Source organism: Conger conger, chromosome 16, assembly GCF_963514075.1.
Source record: "Conger conger chromosome 16, fConCon1.1, whole genome shotgun sequence".
NCBI classification, from domain to species: domain Eukaryota; kingdom Metazoa; phylum Chordata; class Actinopteri; order Anguilliformes; family Congridae; genus Conger; species Conger conger.
The window spans coordinates 6,098,509-6,118,276 of NC_083775.1; the positions used below are offsets into that span (position 1 = coordinate 6,098,509).

A 19,768-nucleotide genomic window follows, 5' to 3' on the forward strand; every position below is an offset into this window, starting at 1 on the left:
GGTGCCACACTTCTGTTTAAAGTTCTACACAGCAAGAATGTTATTTTCTCCAACATTTTCGATTCTTGGGTCTAAGAAAGCAAATGAAAATTAATATATGAGCTGCAGCTCACAAAAGAAGCCATTTGTCTTCTTGATTATCTATTTAGTTGTCAGGGTTTGAGCTATGGCTGCTGCCCGTTCCTTTGTAGCGTAAAAATACACACTGGAACTGAGAAACGCAGCGAAACAGCTGTGCAGAAAAACATAACTTAAATACATTTAATGATATTGAGCTAGCACACACGGTTAAACTTCTCAAATCGGGTGTCCTGGATTACATTGGCCTCTCACCGTCTCCAAACCCCTGAGATAAAGCAACTTTAAATAAATATTGAGGACGGTGAAACAAAGGGCTGTTTTTTGGATAGATTATAGGCCTACATCCATGCCTGGATGATAGAAAATACAAATCATTGTGCAGAAAGAGGGCACTTCTAAGACAACTTTACTCTTAAGAGCAAACCGCCTTTTACGTAAAGAAGAGCATGCCGATTAAATGACTCGCCATCAATATAATATCGTCATAATGTAGCATTACAGTCTCAGAGTGGAATAAAGATGCTCTACGCAGGGACAGAAGGACAGGACACGCGAAGAGAGAAACTGTATTTTTATTTTTTTTACTATCTCTATTTACAAATATGAAGGTAAATGCACGAGAGGAACAAGGTGAAAAGAGCCATTTCATTAAGGAAAAAAACAAACATTTCTAATATGAGCTGTGGCATAACTCTCCTTCGGAATATAATGGACAATTATATATATTTTCCGAAAATTAATACAATTGGAGAGGAGAGTGTGCACGTGTTTTCTGCTGCAACTGTACGCCATAGACAGAATGAGAGAAAATAGGCCTATTAATTTTGCTTAAGCCATGCAATATGGGCTACGCGGCTTTGTATTTTATAGATCTGGGCACATATTTACTTGAATTATATATAATTTACAATGAGTGAACAAACACTAGCCTAATCCCGGATACTTTCCAGGAAAATAGATTGAAATGTGAACTGTCCCTTCAGAATGCAAACCAATACATACAACATAATCACAATAGAGGTAACTGTAATATTGAAGTACTTCACTGCAATATTGAAAACACAAATCTATGTGCAGGATTAGCTTCCTGTATATTTGAGTTCGTTTTATTTTGCACATCTCCGGAGTTTTTTTATTTCTTTATTTTTTATTTTTTTGTATTTTTTTTAATTTTTTTTATTTTTTGCTTCATTTCAATAACCTTACGTTGAAGAACGCTCAGCTCAGCAAACGCATAACGGCAAAGAAGTCGCACCAGGAATTAGCTGAAATTCACAAGAACTTCCATGTCATGCGTAAGCGAACCAGACTAAAGCACAACACCAGAAAATCATAAATAATCTTTGAGATTTTGGCTATTTCAATTTGTGATGTGAACTGATTCTAAACAACTCCCCTCAACGCAACCGGGATTTATTTATTGAGCACAACATTATAGGTCGAGGTAATAGCAGGCCCACGGCCCATCCTTTGTACCGTGGAGTAAACATGACAAATGAGTCTCGGCCTGGCGTGATTAAAGATGAAACACGGTTCCATCTTCACCAGATCTGAAAACTACTATCGGTTGCCTTCGATGGAGGGAGAGAACAGGGGATAGGAGTGCCGAAAAATAGTATGGGGTGGGAGCATCAAAACACGTATCTGTGTCTGGGTAAAGTCTTCGCCCCATTCGCTTCATAAATAAAGTCGTTTTCATACGGCGTGTAGCCATGAGCACCCCTCCGCAAAGAGAGTTCTGAGGTATTTTGGAGCTATAGGCTTGATGGAGGTCCACAGGTTCGGCTCTGAGAGGTCCCGTGTGGCTGGCTGTCTCTCGTGTTTGAGCCGGAGGAGTTGGAGTTGGACCTTATTTTGGTGTTGGGCAACTTGTGGTCTTTTTTCCATTTCATCCGTCGGTTCTGAAACCAAATTTTGATTTGCCGTTCGGAGAGACAGAGAGTGTGGGCGATCTCCACTCTGCGTCTCCGGGTCAGATAGCGGTTGTAGTGGAACTCCTTCTCCAGCTCCAGGACCTGCTGTCTTGTGTAGGCTGTCCGAGATCGCTTGGGCTCCCCCCCAGTGTAATTTGGATTCACTGTGGACAAGACATCAAAACACTCACTAAACCGATGAAGTCGACTGACTGCATACCTATCCTTAAATTCATGACGTGGCCTTAATATTCCTGTTAGAAAAATAATATCTCCCCCCAAAAATAATATAAAGACGTAGGCTATCTTGTTTTTTGTTTTAGGGTTTTTTTTTTGCAAACTGTATTCAGTAGTAAAAGACACCATGCAGACACCGAATGGGCATGCGTGAAATTGTTCAACCAAAAAATAATATCCAGTATTTCGTTCAAATTCTCAGTAAAAGAAGAGAATCAAATGGGCGCCCGGTACTGTGTCGTAAACGGTGACTAGCGCGTGCCGTAGCCTAGTTGCCGAGTGTTAACCAGGCTTTTCAACAACAAACAGTAGCATAGCAATGATATGGTTTACGAACAGAACAATTCCGTTGTATTGACATTAGTGTTTTGTCACATGGACATTGTTGTTTTAACTTCCATAAACTTTCCCCCCCGAACAACTGAAAATTGACAGAGGGTACACATTTATGCGTCCAACCACTTAAATACATATTAAAAAAACATAAAACTTAACCCGTGGTTTGCCAGTCATAAAAATCCTTCCTTACAAGAAATTAGAAGAGGAAGCTTGCATAGACTTCAAAGGTACTTCGCTAAGAAGTGCAATAAAAATTTATGGAGGGTGTAATTATACTACCCTGCGAAAAGCCGATCGTAAATCTCAACCAAGAGCTCACTTACAAGGGGAGCAACCGACGTAATGCCGGACATTCTGCTTTCCGCCTGGGGTGAAATTAACACGCTTAAGACCACGAGTAGTTGAAGTTAGCAGCACTTACCGATGTTTACATGGACTTTTTTCATCCACGGATAAACCACTGGATCTTTGCACGAACTAGACGAAGAGTTGCTTTGGTTGACGGAGGGCGGAGGACTTGGGGTGGCGGAATGGCAGTGATGGCTATTTGTCTCAGGGAGAGGAGTTGTGAGCCCGGTTTGGGGAAGGACATGAGGTCTTGGAGACATCACTACCGTGGGGTGCCCGGGACCCTGGCACGGCGTATAAGGCGGGTCGGCGCAGCCCGGCCGCTGGTGATACATCGGTTCATCCTGAAATACCGTCTCTCTCCGTTGAGCACTGTAGTAGTCCGGAGAGTGGCTGGGTAGGTAGTCATTTTGCGAATATTCCTCGCAGGGAGGAAACTTCGGGTCCACATAGTTGGAGTTGATCAAAAAGGAACTCATGGCCATTAATTTCTTTGAATTGCACACAAAATATACTAAAATTTATTGCTATCCCTTTACCCGTTTTCCTGTTTCGTAAAACCCTCCTACTTTCTGTCAAGTGAACAAAGTTAAGAATCCATGTGACACCGGGAGCCAATGGTGTGGTTCCCTACGTTTCCCGGATAAGGAAACGGTGGTAGGCGTAGCACCCCCTCAACGCAATCTGTGCATAGTTTGTTATGTTAAGATATTGCAAACTTTTCTCCTGCTGGCACGTGCATTGTATCAGGGCAAAATAATCTTAATATCAACGCCAAACAGTCGTAGTAATAAGTCGCCGTATAGCGTGCGTTTGCTCAAGCGGGAGTGTGGTTCGCTCAGATATCTTCTCCCCCCTTTCTCCCTTTACTGATCCTATCAACGAAATTATAGAAAGGAGCGTCGCTTACCGTGCATCCACGTCGAAATTCTAACTTAACTAAATCTATCTCACGTTGATGAAAATAATTTAAGCGCATTAACTGCGCCCAGAGAATGGCCAAAGCAGTCCATGGCCAAACCCTGTCAGAGATAAATCTCAGCTTGTTAGGATCGATAGAAAATTCATCGGTAATTCGGGTTGCCAAGCCTCCTAAATCACCTTTGCATTACAGCAACGATTTTGCCAAGCCCTGCTTAGAGAGACTGCTTTAACCATACATTCCAAAATAACTCAATAAAACGTAAGATATATTTGAGTTAAAAATCCCCCATGCATCAAATGTATGATTTGCAACATTCAAACAACATCAGCATAACAAGAAAGACCACAATAAGGCTTAGTCCTATATATGACCTTTATATGATACGTGCGTGTTTGTAGCAGTTTATACTGCTTGAAAAAGTATGTAATTCGCTAGTATATAGGCTACTGCTAACCGCATGTATATACATGTAAATATAAATATCGAATCAGAGATTCAAATAAAATATTTCAATATTTATATAAAAAAATGTTTTGTAAAAGTTAAATATATCACGAACATTTCTCAAGCTTTTCCATCGTAACAAAACACCCGTTAGGAGACTACTAGTAGTTATTCCAATGCCAAAATAAAAGTCAGTTATAAAATACACATTAAAACATGACAGTGTATATTGAATATTCCACGTTGTCGCAGGGTATGTATCAACTACATACTCCCCTAGATACGAATTTGTGACAGAGTGTCAGTTCACACAAATTCGGATCTACAGGGTATATATAGATGACAGGTATTCTTTGGCATCAGATGGGCTGCGTTCACCTTGATTGGACAGTGCGTCTATAAAACTCTTCATCGCTAAACATCCTACAAGCTCTTGTAGCCTAATTATACCTCTAAAAATAAAATAAACGACATTTTCCAAAAAAAAGAAAATACAACAAGATGAATGTTCGTTGTAGAACATTATGATTATTATATACATAGTTTAAGGTCAATTTGAGATATCACTTGCATTACTAAAACGTGTAACATTGTCTATTTCGTTCGTACTTTAAATATGGAGCTAGACTTGTACAAAATAAAAGACATACCAGTTTCCAAAGCCACAATTCTCATTCAGAATCCTACTTCGTCATCTTTACACGGAGAATACACGGGTTTGCTGCCAATCCATTAATTTAACATGAGCAAGATTTTGTAGACCATGCTCTCAGATAAAATGGGCGCTGATTCTCTGTAGAGTTGAAGGATAATGCAAAATCTGTTGCAGCGGAGTGGGAAGAACAGGCATGTTTGACCGGAGTGTGAAATAAAACATATGGGTTTTATGACAGGTAGTTTTTGTTTACTGCTCGTCTGCGACACCCAACACACACACTCGGTATCCGGAGATAGGGGTATAAAACAATAAAATATGCACAAATTCAGTCCTCAGAGCACAGGAGCACTGTTTACGACTTTTCTCACATGTTCTCAAGCAAACTTAAAACAGGTCTCGAGCATGACACTGATACAGGACCTCCGAACTCACGGACGGACAGACTAATAATTATTTACTCTCGCAGTATACGGTATCAGATAAGGTAGGATCAGACTTTCTTTGGCCGTTTAACAATAATATTTTTATGAAAGAAAACGTACATATACAAGACTGCTATATTTAAGTGTAAGTGTTAGTAATTGGCTATATATAATTACACTGCAGTACGTAGTTAGAGTGTAAGTATTTGAGTAAATACATCAATAACATTAGCTGTTGAACGATGAATTGTCTTTGTTTGAATTATGAATTATGTAGGGGGAAAAAAACAGAATCATTCTTAGATTGTAGGACTTGAACGCTTTTTAAAGAAATATTTAGGTTGAATTATCTCATAGCTGAGTGCTTTGAGCAATGTTTCCAGTGGGTTGACCTTTGCCATCCCAGTCTTTCAGTGAAATATTTTCGTCTTAAATAAATTATAGCATATTTCAAAACTAAACACAATCGGAATGCTTGGACCGTTTCTTGTTTTCGCGAGATTTCGTGGACCGGCCTATGTCCGTGGCCCTCACATAATACCGCTCGAGTGTAGTAAATTAGGCCGATATAAATGTAAGATTTATTTATTGTCACATTTCATAAAAGTCGCTGTCGATTATTATTATTATTATTATTGCTATTATTGTTGTTGTTGTTGTTGTTATTATCTTTAGGCCAGTTTCGTTGTTGGTTGACTAAATGCCAGTCAAAAAGCAAGAAATCTACGAAAACAACAAAAACAATCAAATCGTAGGAAATGTGTCTCCAGGAAATGACCTTTTTTTTTTTTTTTTTTTTTTCGTTTTACAATTCAGTGAGGGGAAAAAAAGAAATCATAGGAAAGGAGCGAGATTAAAAACAGCAGCACCCCTAGCGTCTACACTCAACCCCGGCCTGTTTTATTCCACGGAGGACCTTGACAACCTGCTCACATTTACCAACTCTGAATTGCATTACCCTGTTCTCTTACTGCACCGCTCTCGTATCGTTGATCAGCATTTCCAGATATGCAAGCTATCTTGCGCTAATCAATGAGCTATAATGAGTTGTGTCTTTTCTGGGAGGGATGTTTATGGAGGCCCCGAAACCTTTATCGTTTATAATTATTCCTTTAAACAAACAGGCAATGCAAACAGCATTTCCTAACTCTTTCATCCCCGATTTCCCCGACCTTGCCTTCGCCCCCAAACCCGTCTCTTCGAAACAGCAGCAGCAAGACCTAGCATGCCATTATATGCCAATTAAAGATTAACGAAGCCGACCTACAGATGGGCATTCAAAATAAGGCACCAGACAAAATCCTGCTGAGAGCTAAGACGCAAATCATAACCGTCACACAGAAATTCAACGGACTACGCAATAAACCAGCGATATATTTAACGTAATCGCCTAACTAGTTGATGAGTCGGGAGGGGAGGGGGGTACGCTGCAGTATTCAGCACGTGGTCTGTCCAGGCAGGCACCTGCTGCAGACCCGTGCAATATGTAAATGAAGCACCAAATTTCTACTTACTCTCGTCTTCGCACAGTTTTTCAGCTCCTGCCATTTCCCCCGTTTCCTCTTTTTTCGCACCCGATAAGCGATCGTATTCCGGTTACTGTCGTTTCCAATCATTTTTTTCCCCCCGCATTGAGATCCTTGGCCCCCTTTCTTTTCTCTTGCGCCACAGGTTTTGACCTCCCCGTGATACCTTAGCACATCGCGCTCCCTCCCCGCGTGGTTTAACGTCAGTTCTGCTCACAGTTCTTCGGCGAAGATATGTATTAAACCGCCCCACCCGCATACTAATCGTGTAACCACAATATTACAATTTTATGCTACAGTCGGCGAAAAAAAAAAAAAAATACAAAGCGCGAAGCAGCTTCGGTCGACCGAATGATTTCTCACTACTGTTGCCTTGATCTTTCCACCGCAAACAGAAGCGCCGTTTTCCTCGCCATGTCACCGTCCCTCCCAATAGATCTAAAAGTCACAATACGCCGCGACCGTTCCCGTCGTGACAAACCGTCAGGTGCTAAAAAGCGTTTCGTTCTGAAGTCTCAAGTTTTCGTATTAATCTCATACTTTGGAAGTCTTTGTTAAACAGCTAGGCGTGTCGTAAAGCCCCAGTAGATTTTAATATTTGTTAGACGCGGTGACCTGTGTTTCACCCCTTCTCTGGGTGCCTCACTTGCCACTTCTTTAGTAATGCATGCATAGCTTGCTTGGTCATATTGAATTGTGCCCAGGTCATTACTTTGAAGAAAAATGGCTGAGAGTGGGGGAGGGTCACTTTCGGCCCGAGTCTGAAGAACAGCTCGAGCGTATTTCTTCATTTTCTTTGTTGCATTAATATTTATTTTATCCAAATAGCGGGATAGCTAAAATTCAGCGGTGGTGTTATTCTGCATTCTAAACAGCGGCCCACCAGAAGATAACTTACTTAGATGTACTATTAATACACTATTCAACAACGCTGTAATGTGTCCGACGTATTTCGTTATAAATGCGTAATGTTCATGTGCATTTTGAATATACTTGTATAAACAAAAACTAAAAACTTCGCTACTGTCTCATGTCCGATGTCCAGGTCCGTTCTTAAATATAATGACATTTTTTTCCTTCAACGTTTGTCGGTTTGTTAGAAATATAGCTATGGTAATCCAATAATTAAGTCCGTTTAAACAACGCAGAATACGTGTTGGGAAAATAATTTCACTTAAAAAAAATTATTGTGAGGTTTTTTTTTTTTCTCGCTTAATCTGCGCACGAAAAATAAATTATTGAGTTCAAATCGTAGTGATTCATGTGATTCGCGTGAAATCCATGGTGTGTCTCTGCCAGGCAACGGTGAAGGTTACAATGGAATCAAAATTAATTCAGTGACCTTCGAATGAACTCCAAATGGGACGTGTTTTCCAGTACAATAGATTCCCATTTATGTACGTTATTTTGGAATCCAGGGTCATTTGGAATCCGTGCACTAACGTTATAACGTTATGGCATTTTTGGAAGGATAACGAAGTTATGTGTTTGAATTATTAGCCACTTTTAGCTCTCCTTTTTCTGTCTCTGTTCCGTCTATTCGAACCGTGTGTTGTGTATTCATGGAATAAGCGAACTCGTTCAGATTAGGATAAAATATGTGTAAGAATGTGTACATGTAGAGTTTTTAGTGAAGGATATTTAGTAAAGTTCTATATTTTTTGAAGCCAGTTGTAGGGAGATAAATAATGTTTAAATATGATTTAGCCTATCAATGATGTGCTTTATGTTGAATTCACTGATTTCAAAATCAACTCACTTCGAAGATACTATTTTAGAAAGAAATACGCATGTTTTTTGTTCTTTCCTTGTACAGTTTTATGCGATAAGTAATTTTATATCCCCCATGTGTTAAACGTTTGGAAATAAACAATGTGGCCTGGTACCAGCGCACCATTAACTAGCACGTGCGCTAGGCTTATTCGATTACAGTGCATTAGTAAAAACGTTGAAATGGGAGGTCGTTTTTTTAACAATATTTCGCTGGTTTTATTATTCATGCCGCGTGGCTGTGCAGGGCTATAATTGCTAAATGTACCGTGCTGCAAAATGGCAGTACTCAGTTCATGGTCACAATCCCAAAATGTGTCAATTTTTCTTCACGGAATCTTATTATTATTGCGACTAAATTTTATTATTTGTTGGCCTACAATTTTTCAGTCAAAATGTTTAAAAAACTGATCATCAGACTATCCTGGATTTGCGAAACCGTTGCATCCCGACGGGATTTTTTTTGTGATCACAAATACAAATATTTACCAATATTTACTCTCAAGTTTCTTCAAAATGTTTTGAAAATGATTGAATGCATCAATAGTGACGAGTGAAACATTTTTAATAAATATGACCAAGGTAAAAATCCCCAGAAAAGGATTGCATTGAAATTGAAGTCATACTCTCGGGATTGATATAATTCTTATTATTGCCAGTCCTATATCAACCAGTAGTCGAGTTAAACTACTTCTGCTGATGGCTGTATTAGATATATTACTATTATTATAGTTAGACATCGAGGACATAAAGCAGTAACCAGGACTGAATGGGGAAATTGCGCCTCTCTAAATTGTTGTTTATTTCAGTTTATGGTTAAAGGTATGTTTCACGATAAAAACCGTTATAGCTAGCTTAGCCAGATGAATGATAGAATTCGATAAATAGACTTGCGCGTGGAAAGAGCTCTCGAGGTCGCTTCATATGTGTTACACTGCGCTAAACCTGTGATTTGAATTCAGATTCATTGTGAAATACCTTAATTTACTGTATTAAAGTTATGTTTATTGTTTTCAATATTATTTTAATAGCTATGCAGTGCTTAGCTATATATGACTTACGTTGAACGAAAGCATATTCAATGGCAATACTGAAAGAATGCATAGGAGCGAAATTTATTGCGCATTTTGCATTGTAAGGAGTGTATATATTCTTTTTAATGACAACGTTTCTTGACAGAATCTCTCCCTTTCTCTCACTCTCTCTTCCACGCACACACACACACACACACACACACACACGTTTTACATCAACGGCACATCGTGTTCATGTCATTATTGTTAGGCACCCAGCAGTGTCATTTGATCACTTTCAAACCAAAGTCAACTTAATAAAAAAAAATATATATATATATAAAATGTAAAAAATGCCAATTCACTAGCCCCACATATGCCCTCCTCCTTTCAGTCGTGGGAAACGTTATTAGGGGCAAGGCGACGCACTGCGTAGGAACAGCGCCTAATGTCTTCCCTGGGAGCATCTCCGGCACTTTCTACCCATTTTTCTCTCTCGGTCGGGGCCGTATGGTACACCGTGAAGGTCAACCCGGTGCCTCCTCCTCGCCTCCCTATCATTCCTCTCATCATAAGGGAAGCCGTGGCCCTTCGGCCCTTTCTCTTCCCCCTTCTCCTCTCTCATTCTTTGCCTCTGACATGCAGCAATTGGTCTAGAAGGAGTCGACAGCCGAATCACGCACGACGTAAACTTTTGACCCTCAACTTGTTGACCCCTCCAGCTATAACGAGACTAACGAGACTAAATTCACCTTCGCTGTCTCATAACAAGAGCGTTGCGGGACCGCACCTCTCCTCGCGTTCACATTTGCATTTCATGTTTCTGTTTGCCACCTATTTTTTTTGTGTGTGTGTGTGTGTGTTTGGGGTTTTTTTTTGCTTGGCTTTTATTGTGTATGTGTGTGTGCGTGTGTGTGTGTGTGTGTGTGTGTGTGTCCTATTCACAATGAAAGGAAGAGGAAGTGAACGACATTTTTAAAAGTACAATGGAATATGTTCAAGGGACTGTTTAAGCGATCGGCATTCTATGCATTCTACTTCCGGCTTAAGGTTACGATAACGGTCCTACATTTTCGTCACACTTGGAAATATTGCATTTAAATAAACGGTGGTCTTGGTTATACTTCACCGTGTGTGTGTGTGTGTGTGTGTGTGTGTGTGTGTGTGTGTGTGTATGTGTGATATGTGTCGTGAGCGGGTGCTGGGCAGCGCGCATTCCGTGGCTGTGAACTTGGTCTAAGGCGGGCTCTGCTGGCGATAGGGCAGCGTTGCAATTCTCGGGTATCTGGCGTATTTCCCAGGAAATGAAAACAAACAGTGCAGCATATCGAATGTGAAAATCTTTAAAGAATTCGTCCTGTCTAGAGATTGCTTCTATATAATATATATGTGTTGTTATTATTATTATTATTATTATTATTATTATTATTATTATTATTATTATTAGTCCTAGTAGGCAGGGTACTGTCACGATGACTACTATACTATTATACTATACCATCACTACTACTACTATTGCTATTACTTAAATAGCCTTGGCTACAACTGGTAATTATATTCCTAGGTAAAAAAAAAAAAAGGTATGTAAATATTGATTGTCTTCATTTGTTTTTAGGTAAGCTAAGGTTTTATGTAAGCTTTCGGGTCCATAATCCCTCAGATCAAATATTAGTATTTTATACACGGTTTTCATGGTTTCTTGCTATTGTCATTGGCACTAGGCTGGAGACAAAAAAATTAAATATTTGCATCAATAATCATATCGTGGAATATTGCTTACACAAACTCGGATCTTATCAGTATTGACTGTCTTATCTGAACATAATGCGTGTATCTTAATTATAGCCATATATCGTCGCATTACTGTACAACGTGTTGGCTTCAGTGCCCAATGTAAGACCTAAATAAACAGGCACGCTGACAGCACGCATTGTATTGATTAAAATAGGCTATGTTATTTAATGTTATTCCATATTATATCATTATTATTATTATTATTATTATTATTATTATTATTATTGTTATTATCATTATTTTATTGTTATCATTTAATATTACTATTTCTATTACTATAGTTGTTATAGATTGCATTTTTGTTATATTTTTTAATTAAACTTGGGAATAAAACGACGAACAGTGATGAATTTAATGTAATTTATTTATGTATTTATTTACGTATTGTTTCCTTTTGTTCCTGGCTTGGGCGGACGGCGCGACTGTGCGATAAACCTGCGAGCTGTTAAACTGCGCCTCGGTCGAGAACCTGCGCAGCTCCCGTCTGCTGACCTCTCGATGATCCCTACCTTATGAATTATTGATGAGATATGCTCACAGATTACCCCAAACAATATGCAAAACATATTATAGCCTACTGTTTAAATGGCTATTTAATCCTTCAGAATCGTTGCGTTCACATCTTCAGAGGCCATGTTTCTTTTTAATGAGCTTAAATTATTTTTCCAAGATCTGAAAACAATATACAATTGCAGCGCGATCAGAGTCTCTGCTTTGGATACGAAAAAACAGTGGTTACAGATATGTGCCGTGTTGTCCCTTGTACCTCACTCCACCTTTTAGCAATGTATTATTATTATTAGTAGTAGTCGTAGTAGTGGTGGTGATGGTGGTGGTGGTAGTAGTAGTGTTGTTGTTGTTGTTGGTGGTGGTGTTGTTGTTATAATTATTCAGTAATTAAAGAAAATGTTGACGCTCCATTTTCTTGATATTCCATGTTTCCAATTATTTTTGCTACAGCTTTAAAATGCTTTGTTTCTTGGCCAACAGGACCACACCTCAAACAGCTCACTCGCAGGCACCTTTTGTGAAGGACTCCCACTCGTGTATTAACTCACCTGTAGTCATTGAAAAACGTATAGTCGCGTAAACAGTTTTGTTCTGTTGTTTGACTTCAGGGTAAGAAGGAGGGATTTTCTGGATTACTTTTGTGCCGTCCGAATGTGACCGAAGAGAATTTAAGACTAAGATAAGGAGGGAAGTTTTAAGAGGAAGAGACGCGTCTCTGGAAGTTCAGCACGGGGGCCACACTGTATCTTTAAAGAAAGGAAGCCGATGGAAAAAAAGCAATGGATGACCTCCCTCAGCTTCCTGTTTACTCCTGGGAACTTCCTTTTCATATTATAAGTGAGGGGATAAAACACCAACTTAAAGACGTTAACCCTTACAACTAGGAAGAGTAGAAATATCAATTTCACCCATGTTAAGAAATTTGAGTCGGAAAGAGCAGAATTTGTGGCAATAAAGTTGAAAATTTGAGGATATGGATTTAAGAATGTTGTCAGCCTTGACTGTTGATGGCATCTGAACAAAATCACACTTTACACGCCATCTCTATATGAAGCATTCTGGTTATGAAGTCAGTAGGCCCGATCGGCCATAAAATATAGAGAATCTGTCTTTCTTGGCGAGACAGTTGGGAATGCTGTGTATTTTCTCTCATAATGTCTCTGGACATACACTTGCATGAAAGAAAAACGAAATGAACTTTAACTGAAACATAAAACACAGCCGTTTGGTTTGTGCTATCAGTACCCGACTTGTCGACGAGTAGGCCTAATGCGTGCGTTGTCCTTATTCTAGATTTTCTTATAACTAAACAAACTCACTTCACGAATATGATTTTTAAATGATTTTCAACAGCTCGATTCTCAAATGTATGATCGTTGTTGAATATGTGTAAGTGCGGATGCATTGAGCGATAGGTAGGTAGGCTAAAAAGCATTGCACGAATACTGTACCCGTTATGTATTTTAAAAAAAGAATTACCCGAATAATGAACAGTTCATTAACCACATATCTGAACAGATGATTTGATGCGTAGTTTCGAACAGAACACGTTCTTAAAATGAGATATGTGTTTATCTTAAAACACGGTGGCTATTTAAAATATATTATTTTCCAACAGATATGTTGATTGGAATACTACCTCTTCAAGCTTATTAAGGCTTATAAATAGTGTTATCCATTCAGAATAGATAAAGGGTTATGTCCGGTATCATAACGAATTTCGGAAAAACGTTTTGGTTTGAAAACTCATTGGCTAATAAGGGCCTTTGAGACGATAAATGGATTGGAAATATATATGTTAAATATATATGTTGTTATAATGCAGATAAACTATTTAAAATGAGTATATCTACATAAATATAAATGCATGCACTCTTATGTACAATCTCGCTTATAGGATCATACGCTCAGTGACCAAACTATTTAATTGAGGTGACAAAACAGAGAAGTTCAATGTGAAGGATATCTTTCCAACTTTACATGTGCGCTCGGAGATTATTAAATATATACAATAAGGGGAAAAGCAACGAATGTATTTAGGTACCACGCTTGTATGAGTGTGCGTGTGGTGTGCGTTCATCTGTCCGTCCGTCTGTGTGCGCGCGCATGCGCGCGTGTCCTTATTTTCCCCCGCATAAATATTTTGCGGGTAAAATTCAAGCGCTTTATTATTATTTTGAAATAACTGCCGTTTGTTTCGCTTCCTTTCCGCAGTCCTGTGTCATATTGTGCTGTTTCAAAAATAGGCCTATTGCATGTAAGTACAAACATGACATTTCACCACTGGAGCACAGGCGGGTTCATTGATATCTCCAGGAAAGCACCTATGTCAACTGAAATGCATTTTCCATGTTCATTATGAATTAATCGCTCACACGTTTTTGGAGGCAATATATTGTGATGAGTTGAGGCGAAATGAGCAATGGCAATGTAAAGTGGCTTCTAGTTTGTGTATCCGCGTCATAGCCTATACAATTAGCCCAGGTTGTTTTTGCCAAGTCAGGTAGTCTAAAGCTAAATATTGCTCTTGGAGCCTGTATATTTAGGTATTTCACTTGTTTTTAATACCATTTCAATACATTGAGCCACTATTATCCAAGTTGCAAGTCACAAGCACATAACATGTACATTTGTTTGTAACAGCACACAGCCAAATATGAATACATTCATTACACCAGAAAGATCAGGGAAAAAAGAAAGGTACATAGCCCATATAAATATGTTGATTTTTATATTTTCAGGAAGAATATGTTTTGTACAAGCACACGTATAATACAGCAAGCACACAGTTCACATAGACTTCATGTGGGATCCTTGCCGGGCCTTCACGTACACAAAGCATAATTGAAATCCTTAAATGAACTTAAGCCGATGCGCTCCCCACCACAATAAAACTACTCGACGGTAGAAGATTCCAAATTAATTAAGTACGATCATTCTTCGCTCCTACTCTCAGTAACTCGCACACGAGGAAGTTGAATCCACATCGCGTAAAGAATGGAACAAATGTAGTCTACTTACTGAGTGCTGGTCCAGTCTCTCGTCTGCTTTTCCTGCTCTAAAACCCCGCATTGACAAACCCAGGGAGTAGACACAGCAAGCAATGGTTCAGAACTGGCTTAGCGGTGTGCTCTCTCGTTACTGACCCTTTAGAATCCCTTCGAAGCAGTTAAACCGTCACTTGTATTCTAGAATGTGAAATATATAGTACATTGTCAACTCCCCAAAACCATAAAACTAACTTTATGGACCCCACGTGACTTTTGAGAACCAGTAAGGGCTATCTGTCTATGGCCTGGGAGATTTTTACGATCTAACTTCAAGATAAAACCCTCATACGTTTGACATGTAAATGTCATAGCTACTTTTGGTGTAGTTTGGCAATGGGTAAAGCAAAATTTGAAAACGTAGGCCGCCAGGAAAGACGAGGCAGAGGGCTTCTTGGCAGGAACTCCACTCATCTCTCAAAAGTAGCGTCAGAAGTAGCATAACGATGTGGATTCAACGGTAAGTTTAAAAGTTCAGTGTTTGTTTGTTGAAAGGGAAGTATATAGGCTAGATAGTGCGGGAGGGGCTGTCTTTCCTATCTGGAAAATCATTAACAAAAGCGGAGCCATTATAGTTTGTTTTAGATATAAGGGAATAGTTTTAACTAAACAGGAACAGGAACAGGAGCGCGTCTTCTAACTTGACGTTGTTGGCTGGCAAGGTACGCCATTGGTTATGAGGGTTCCATCATATGACGGAACTTTACTTCATAATGTAGTAGTGGGCCAACGTACAGAATTATATTGGGCATAGTAGATGCCATTGAAAATATTTTTTTTCTCCAAGTTGGCGGCATAGTTGGACAAATTTGGTGGGTTGTCAAGGCGCATAACGTAGCAATGGAAACGTTTTGATACCTTGCATGTCTTGTGAATTTTTTTTTTAATTAAAATTGTCGATTGTTTTTTGCCGTTTTAGTCATATTAGACGATACGGTATCTCGCATTTTGGTACGATTAACACCTGATGTGCAAATTATTTTTCATGAATTGGCAGGGGTCTCATAAATACAACCAGCGTGCTTGAAACATTTGGTCTGATTTAGAGAAACTTTATTTATTTTTTACTCCAAGTTAAGCTACAAACAAATACAAAAAGCTTATTGGCGAAATGCTTACAGGCAGTTGGACTTGACAATTGCTTTTTTCACAGAGCGCATGTCATTAACTCTGCCTACTACAAATAGCCTATTAGTCACATTAAAAATGTCAAATATATACATCCTTTCTAAGAACGAATATACATTTACAGCTTGGAAAATAATTATACACACGTGTGAATGGAGACAGGATAATCTAATCTTGATTTATTTCCGGCTATCATTTGAAAAAATATATATAATAAAATAAATAAACGAACTGAACACATGACAAACTAACGAAACAGCCCCCCAAAAAAGTATCGCATAAAAGTTGAGGGATCAGGGACACAGAGACTGTGGGGATCGGTGAATAGCAGCCTATGCAATGTCTTTTATTTTAATTTTTTTATTTATTATTTCGGCAGAGGAGCCTCTGTGTTTTAAACTTAAAACTACACACTTGTTACAGATTGTAAATAAGTTATGACATTTAAGAGCTCACATGCTAACTGTCTGGAAAGCATCAACATACCACTTGACACCTAAACGATATTTATACCATCAACAACGGACACTGGAGAGTTTTTTTTTTCTTCTTCTTCTTCTTCTCAAATAATAATTACTACAGTAATAATAAAACAACAGCTCAACACAAGTTTGTATTATCAGTACCACAGTAATATTGTAAGTTGTCTAAAACATCAACATGCCGAAAGGTGCCGCACTGTACAGTACTTAGGAATAATGTCATCTTGTCCTACTTCTTAATTCATTCTTGTTTTGCTTTTTCTTTGTTTTGTTTTTTTTTTGTTTTTTAAATCCGCATATTATAACATGAGGGGATCTTATGGCTGGAAAGCGCTGCCTGCGGTAGCGAGGCTCATGCTTTTCAGTTTATTGTCCTTTTTCCATTTCATCCTGCGGTTCTGGAACCAGATCTTAATTTGCCGTTCCGAGAGACACAGCGCGTGGGCTATCTCTATTCTCCTCCTCCGGGTTAGATACCTATTGAAATGGAACTCTTTCTCCAGCTCAAGTGTCTGGTAGCGGGTGTAGGCAGTTCGGGCCCTTTTCCCGTCCGGTCCAGTCATATCTAAACAGTGTGGACAAAACGTTGGAATAAGCATTTAGTTGAGAGGACCACTGCTACATAATAAAAATGAGAATGCGAACCACTTTATCATGCACATCATTTACATACATGTATTCATCGCGACTCGCTCGCAACGCACGTCAAACGACTTGTCAAACCGTACAGTGCACATATTCGACTCGCGTTTTATAATCTTTTAATATTTTTACTTTAAAAACAACCCCACCCCCACCCCTACTTGCAGTCCACGAGTTTAAATATTCTACCACGTTCTTGTCTCATTTTTTTTCTAATCTCCACTGCCCAGAACATAACTTTTCTGTTTTCTTTCCTTTTCACCTCCAAGATTTATTTCACCCTATGTGCTTAAATGCTACTACTATCATATCGTTACTGCAGCATTATCCAATACATAGGCTAAAGCTAAGTTTGCATAGGAATACTAACTTCACAGTTTCTCTGCCGTTTTGTTCTCCCCCTATCCTCCCCATTCCCTCCTGGCTATGTTCTCGATAGATTTATGGCGCTTTCGTGGCATAGCCCACAGTTCCAGGGTCTACACCACAGAGCAGCCGCTGGGTAAAATAGAACACAAGGCACTGCCTGACTCACATATAAAAGATAAAACATACGACATGTATGTACCATGGCTAATATGTAGTTTCCGCATCCAGGGAAATATCTGTGGCGCCTGCCCCTCCGCTGATGCTGTAGTCGTGGAGGTTGCTGTAGACTCCTGCTGCTGCGTCCGGGGTGCGGGGTTGCTGACTCGGAGGTTGCCTTCATCGGTCTCGGAAGAGGCGCTGGTCTCGTCTAATTCTGTGAAATGTGTGCTGTTGGTGTTGACGAGGCTACCGCCCGCCGCGGTAGCGCTCTGATCGGACGGGGGCGATGAGCTTTTGGGTCCCAGGGTCTCGCTGTTGGCGCAAGGCAGGGGCTCCGGAGACGCGAGCGAACAACTCGACGGCTGTCTGAAACGCGTCTCCCGGGCTGGAGACTGGAAACCTCGGGAGTTGTTCCCAACTGCTCCAAAGTGGCCGGCGGTAGTGGGGCGGTTGACGCTTAAGTCCATCCCATTGTAGTTGTAGCTGTAAGAGCCCGAATGCATGGTGCCGGAATCCCTGTACGAACCGTTCATAGCGCTGCTGCTAGTTCCATAATTTAGCAACTGATAGTCGGGGCCATTTGGATAGCGCCCTGAGAACGAGTTTACAAAGTAAGAGCTCATTTAGGGTATTTTAGAGGGCTTGATTTGTAGATCTTGGTCGTTATAACGCGGTGCTTCACGATTTATGATGTATTAATGAATTATAGCAATGCACTGTACTTCGTTTTTGCTATGTATGCGGCCAAATATGGGGGTGGGGGTGCGTTTGGGGATCACGTGCTTTTGTTGACCAGTCGTAAATTCTCACTGATGACTTCAAGAGGTAATTCATGCTCTATGGTTACAAACGATGACGAGATGAGAGTCGTTAGGCTGAAGTCAGTATGTGCCTCCTCGCAGCAGAGTTGCTCTCCGCGTTGGCTGAGAGCGTCACCTACTGGGAATAAAGTTTATTGCAGCCAAGGAGGACCTTTTTCCATTTTATTTCGGTTTTAGCTCCTCATCAGATGATGATGCAAATTAATTGTCCTCCCCATTATCCTCCTTATCGACTGTTAGAATAACAATATCTACATATTTATTGTTTTTATTGACCCATTCGCCAAGCGATGCATAAAGCCACGGAAAAAGGCGTTAATATTACTCTAATGAAAAAGAATACACCCACTTTAACAATAATATCAGTTTTATGTCATCTGACAGAGGAAGTATGCCCTTGAAGTCGTTGCTTTTTTGCAAAATATAATTCCGCTATATTTAATTCAAATTAAATTGAAGGCTAGTTGTGTTGCCAGTTGTCTAGCTGTCAGAGGAAGATGGGTAACAAAACGAGCAAAGGAAATGTAATATGGCATACTCTTGACATATGCAGAAGTAGGATCTCTTTCCACCAAAATACATCACCATTCTAATTAAAACTGCAAAGCCTGGAATGTATAAACGCTTGAAGAAAATAATTTCTGCATGCAAGCAAATACGGTTTGGAATGGCTGTTTGTCATAATATTTTGCATCTTCACCTGAATCTCCTAGCCAAATCATTTTTATCAAAGAGTCAAGCTAAATGCATGGTTGCTATCGCGCATATAGCCTACGTGGTTATTCTCAGTATACAACTAAACGGACAAACAATAGAATTCTCGAATATATACGTGTATGTAGGCCCAGGTATAATTGAAAGACACAGGTAGTACGCAATACAGGTAGTTAAATGTATTTAGAAAGGAAAGACATTGTTGACCGGTCTTTAGTACGGGGCTGCAGATGTAGCATAAAAAGTAAGTAGTCAAAGTATGAAAATGCATCTGACAAAACCATTAGATGTCCATGGACATTTGTAAGTTATATCATGTAATACTTCTGACTTAGATTCAGTAGCAGAGGGACAATCGCACGGTGTTCTTTTCAAAGTATTTTATGTCACAAACATGGAAGTAGGGTGCGGCGTTGAGGTTGTAGA

General features: G+C 39.6%; 2 protein-coding genes across 2 annotated transcripts; both read right to left on the reverse strand.

Moving 5' to 3' along the window:
- Nucleotides 1-637: 637 nt before the first annotated feature.
- On the reverse strand, nt 638-3,488 carry hoxb4a (homeobox B4a). Its single transcript, XM_061223500.1, has 2 exons — nt 2,992-3,488; nt 638-2,158 (listed from the first exon to the last, which is right to left on the reverse strand). Exons 1-2 carry the CDS (start codon nt 3,401-3,403, stop codon nt 1,836-1,838), a joined length of 735 nt encoding a protein of 244 aa, XP_061079484.1. The 5' UTR covers nt 3,404-3,488; the 3' UTR covers nt 638-1,835.
- A 12,816-nt stretch (nt 3,489-16,304) lies between these two features.
- hoxb5a (homeobox B5a) lies at nt 16,305-18,509 on the reverse strand. The gene is made up of 2 exons (XM_061224798.1): nt 17,848-18,509; nt 16,305-17,202 (listed from the first exon to the last, which is right to left on the reverse strand). The coding sequence occupies exons 1-2, from the start codon at nt 18,428-18,430 to the stop codon at nt 16,955-16,957; spliced, it is 831 nt and encodes a 276-aa protein (XP_061080782.1). The 5' UTR covers nt 18,431-18,509; the 3' UTR covers nt 16,305-16,954.
- Between the last annotated feature and the right edge of the window lie 1,259 nt (nt 18,510-19,768).